General features: G+C 40.6%; 1 protein-coding gene across 1 annotated transcript; it reads left to right on the top strand.

Annotated features, from left to right (window-relative positions):
* The first annotated feature begins 509 nt into the window (after positions 1-509).
* LOC120329593 (uncharacterized) lies at positions 510-4967 on the top strand. The gene is made up of 4 exons (XM_039396253.2): positions 510-2496; positions 2894-2965; positions 3338-3437; positions 4132-4967. Exons 1-4 carry the CDS (start codon positions 796-798, stop codon positions 4242-4244), a joined length of 1986 nt encoding a protein of 661 aa, XP_039252187.2. The 5' UTR covers positions 510-795; the 3' UTR covers positions 4245-4967.
* Positions 4968-5540: the final 573 nt, after the last annotated feature.

Here is a 5540-nt window from a genome sequence, read left to right as displayed (position 1 = left end):
TTCTGGCACGCCGGCGTGTCCACATCTTCACTCTGAGCAAGGCTATGCATGAGCAGTTACTTAACTACTTGCAGACATGATAATGCGGAATGTGGGTTTTGTAGAAATGTGGTGATCGTGAATATTTCTTTTTTTTTCAATATTGGTGTATGGTGATTGTGTCCTCCTGTGTGGCGGAGGTCAAAGTTTTTTTTATGAGATATTTTCAGTTCTTCATTTCGAGCAAATTTAATGTACTTTTTTGGAACAATCTGGTTATTGATCATATTGATTAGTATTGATGGTGATTTTGTATATTTTGAGTTTCATAAACTGAGCTTAACTCGTCAGCAGTAACATGATCAAGCCATCAGCCTGGACAAGTGCTGTAACTTTTCGGGTTTTTCACGTTTTGTTATTTCTTGTTTTGTCTGAAGAAGTCGGACGAGGATCCAACGAAAGCTCACGAATATGGTTGCCTATTTCATTTTTATCGTTGCCCAAACCACGACGCTTGCTAAGCCTTGGAATATCATGTTATTGCCCAGACACGCCGGAGAAGTTTAACAACTTCGCGGCGAAGAGTTAACTTCTCACCCGACCGGAGATGCGACTAACACCCGATGTTAATTCGTTAAACTAAATTGATTTAGGTCCACGTATCTGGTTCCATCTCACATTTACTCCGAACAAAGCCCTATACAAGCACACGCTGCGTAAATCTAGGAAGGAATATTTAACGACTAATATTTTATACTTGCAGATTTAATGTTAAAATAAAAAACTTATATTTGAATTTCAACTTGTTATGACGTCATGAAGCATCAATCACAACCAATCGTTACGTCACAATCAAAAATCGTTCATTTTGGGGAGGAAAGTGGATACTCAACTACGACATCTAGCGAAGAAGGCACATTACAACGCGGTTTCACAACTCAAGCTTACAAATCAGGTTTTGAAACTGAAGCAATCCTAAAAAATTCAAAGTTTTTAAAAATGGTATCTCAAGGTGCCGCTATGGAGGAGGCGAGATCGAAAAAATCCACAACCCGCCACAAGAGGCGCAGTAAGCACAATTATCTGGAACGCCCACCCTCTCCATCGTCACAATACTCATCTACGTCATCTCTTTCGCAACAATATGGTTACCATGACAACTTCAGTAATTACGCCATGAATGATTTTCACCTCAGAGCGCCACAGAAGCAAGTTTATCCTACACTTACGTCATTAAATGACGTCACACAACAACGTCACGCATTGCTTTCAGGGAGTGAAGGAAATTTAGCCGACAGGTCAAGCATGGATGATATGACGTCATCATTCGAAGACCTTGACGTCACAGGTGACGATGACGTCATCAAAACGGCAGCTTTTCATCAATTTCATCAGAGTATGAACGAGATTAAATCATACCAGACTGATAAAACTGACCCCCAATACGATATGGGGTATTATAATGTGGGTGACCACTCACATAACCCATACTATGACCCCCTGGATATATCTGAACTACATTATGAACAAAATAAAAAGCGGGTGATCATTTCAACTTCCCCTTCAAGTAGTTCGGGGGTGGGAAGTCCCTTGAAACCGTCCCCGATTCGAGGGATTTTGAAGAACACCAAAGGAAGTCCCCAGTACTCGACATCCAGCACACCTGTGCGTAAAAACTCACTCACAAACGCCCAACAATTCTCAAAAAGCGAAGAAAACTTGACGTCAATCAAACGTATAACCCCACCCAGTCTCCCCTCCCCTCTCAGCCCCGGGGACCGGAAATCGGCTTTTGTTGTTGTGAAGCGCCGAGCCGTTAACAAACCAACGCTACCGGATGGTCCCGTGGTAGCGGTTCATCCTCCAGTGCACCAGATGTTAAACCAACATGGGTTCGAATCCCACCCCGACCAGTTCCAGTTTCCTCACAGTTGTGGCAAAGGTGTTGAAAACCAAACTTTACAAATGTTAGTAACTCCCCGAAACAGCTCAATAGCGCCCCCAAGTTCAACGATACAATACAACACAATAACAAGCCAACTGCAACCTCCCCAAACTTCAAAAAATGTTTACAATGAGCCATCTAGTGGCCTCCCTGGTCACCACCACCCCCACGGGCCCCCAAAATCTGGCCCGGGAGGTATAATTTACATCCCCGCCCAAATCGACGAAAACGGGATTGCAAGACCAGTTCCACAAAACCTCCCTCGCGGTTGCCATGACAATTCCTGTCGTAGTAGCGATTACCATGACGACAGTGACCGTCATAGCAACAGTAGCCATGGCACCAACCTAAGCATCTCGAAACACGATAGCCCACTCCCTCCAGCGGAAACCTTGAGCAACGAGGCGACGAGACTTCGACATTTCCTGGAGAACGTGAACCCTGATGAGCTCAAACTCAGACTAGAGAAATTGCTTGATACGAAGGACCCGGGTTCGATACACGCCCTCACCAAGCTTTTTCCCGGGACGGAATTCACAGCCGATGCAGCCCACTGCGTCAGATGCCATAAGGTAATTTTTTTACACTACATTCTTCATTTGACACTGATTTGCAAGAGGCTGATAATTTGTAATTTCTCACACGACTGACCTATCTACACAGCTTTTTACTCCTGAGAAGGCTCTGTACAACCGGCAACTTCTAAGTAAGAGGATACTATATTTTGGGACCTTTTGTGATGTGCTGGGCTTGCGATTTGAATAGAGATTTGGGCCTACAATACCAACGTAGTTAAGTCTAGCAGGCAAACCTCTAACTCATTGATTCATACATACGCACCAAATTCCCAAGATCACAGCCAGTTCTGAGAGAAGGGCGAGGGCGTGGCACCCCTGCTACGCCTTTATAATTTCCCAATTTGTTTAGAATAGACAGTCAATGCTTATTTCATTTTCTCTTTTATTCCAGGATTTCAACCCACGTGACCCAGGCAGATGCATCCTACCCCACCCCGAGAGAATGGTCGCAAAGATAGCACAGGTTCGTATTCTGAATTATATTTTCATCTATGAAGTTTTTGTATCCTTTCAACTCGAATAAGGCTCGAGACAAACAATACCTAGGGCGTACTAAAAACTAAATCTGGGAACAACAAGCAGCAACCATGCAAGATTCTTGACATAAGATTATTCTGACCAGTCACGCTTCAATAGCAAAATAGTCGTTTTTCAAACTCATCTTTTATCGAGGTTTCATTCATAATTTCATAATGTCTTGTTCATATCAAAAGTGTGAAAACACACCATAAAATGGTGAAAATCGAGTTGGTTTTTTATATTCTCTTGAAAATATTACTCTTACTTATCAGTGCAAGTTCAACCCAGACTTATTTTTTCTCTTTTTATATTACAGGACACAATGGGCGCCGATTTCGTCTGCGGATGCTGCAACGCCGGATTCAGACTCATCAAGATGGATTTCTATGAGGAATCGACCAACTCTCTTCTTACTGGTGAGTTAGATTGCCATAAATTTACAAAATCGCTTTTAAATTTTATAGGGTGTCCATAAAGTCTTGAAGTTGAAAAGGGAATTTATCGATATATTGTTTTGGCCCTCACAGATGTATTGAATAAAGAAAAAATACTTGAACAATTACTGATTAAAAAACAACAAACCTGGTTAAGATATATTGAGAACTGACTTCATAACAAAATTGAAATTGTAAAGGAATTTTATGGACACCCTGTATATTAGTGAAATACCAGCTAAATAAATTAATAAGTTAAAGTGGCGTTTGGTCCCGACAAACTCTCTGAACTAAGTTTTAAACAAGCGCACCTACACTCTTAAAGGCTCGTTCCGTCTCTCGCGATGGATAGGGGTGTGCCCAGGAATTTTCAGAAGGGTTTCTGAAATTTTTCATTGGCAAGTTAGGCAGTAACAGCGGGTCCCACAAAACGTGGTTTTTCATGAATCATGAGGGTCTAAACAACGTTTCAAGATACGATAAATTGCCATGTATATTACCCGAAACACTGTTTTTACATTTCAAAAATTACGACCTTTAACACCCTTGGCTACGCACCTGCTATAAGCGATCAACTTAGGCGATAGCGTCGTGTATAAGGTTGGAGCTCATAACGTAAAAAAGAACATTTTACACCAAGAATATGTTCTAAAACTTCTTGTTACTCTTCTAACAGGCCATTGCTACAGTGGAATGCATACAACCGACCCTGATAGTGTCGACTACAGAATCGATGGGGGATCGGCCAAGTCCTGCGAGGAATTCGGATGTGTCGAATTTTACGTCTGATTCGAGACTAGAAGCCATATCGCCACGACCCCCATCCTTACATCGCCATGACAACCTATTTTACGTCAGCTAATAAAATGAATTAACAGCCATGAAGAATATTCTACGTTTGAACTCTTATCTCCATGACAAAAATAAAACCATGGCAACTACGTTCACCATGACAACAGGCAACAAGGTTTCGTTGGAACAAATGTCGTCTGGTACGATACTTGTTCTTAAATTCGTAAAGCCGTGGCACAAAGTCTGGTCAGAGACTTGTTACCATGACAACAGTTATGCATGACAGATATCGTTCCAAATGTTATTTTATTGCGATAACCTAAAGATTTGTCTTAATTTACGTTTTGTTTTATTTTTGTTGTTCCGTGAATCACCCATTGCATTTACATATAAGTGACCACTTATCTAGAGCCTTGTTTTGAGCGAAACACCTTAGAAAATTCCAATATATATTCATTTACGATTTCTATCACTGCTGAAGCTCAAAACAACGCTCTGAATATGCAGTCACTTGGGGACGCAAATGAGTTTACAGGGGTCGTCATTTCTCCCCCTTTTTATTTTTAATATTCAAATATTTCTAATATTTAATAATTTCTTTAGTAATTTCATTATTTGATTTTTCATGAATTTTTCTAATCTTGTTTTTAATTGTATTTGATGTAGTGATTACGTAACTATATGACGTCATTTTTTGATTACGAATTAAAGTTGATGAAAACAGAATATCTGTGTTCGATATTAATTTTCGCGTCGTTTTGTTAGAATTGACTCAAATTGTTCGAGACATTATTTTTTCCTGAAGTAAGGATGTAACTGAGGAAAAATAACCAAGCAAGGTTACCGCAATCGGACAAGAAAGCGCCGACTACTCACTCACACGGCGAACAACTTATTATTTAGTTACCGAACTATAGCGGGTCACTTCGGAATTCAATACTTTACAACAAAAAAAGTTGAACTCGAGCCAATAGTTATCATAAACGAGAATATCGGTCGGAGACCGAAGACTTATCGATCGAAACTGCTGTTTTGATTCATGACTCTATAGTGACACCGCGTGTCCAAAATCAATATGCTTTTGATCCGAGATATGAATGCACATGCAAAACTTGAAGCAGATTCAACCTCGCCTTCTAGAGATATCGCGTTCATCTAACACAGAGGTTCTCAAACTTTTGGTGTTGCGGAGCCCTTAAAAAGATTGGCTAATATTCACGGAGCCCCAAAAGAAATGTTAAAACTGTTACTTTCCGATTAATATTCCTGAGTAAGTTAAAAACACCAAGAACC

This window comes from Styela clava, chromosome 12 (genome assembly GCF_964204865.1).
Source record: "Styela clava chromosome 12, kaStyClav1.hap1.2, whole genome shotgun sequence".
NCBI lineage: Eukaryota > Metazoa > Chordata > Ascidiacea > Stolidobranchia > Styelidae > Styela > Styela clava.
The sequence above is the reverse complement of the archived record's forward strand: the minus strand, read 5'-3'. Positions and strand labels throughout refer to the sequence as shown.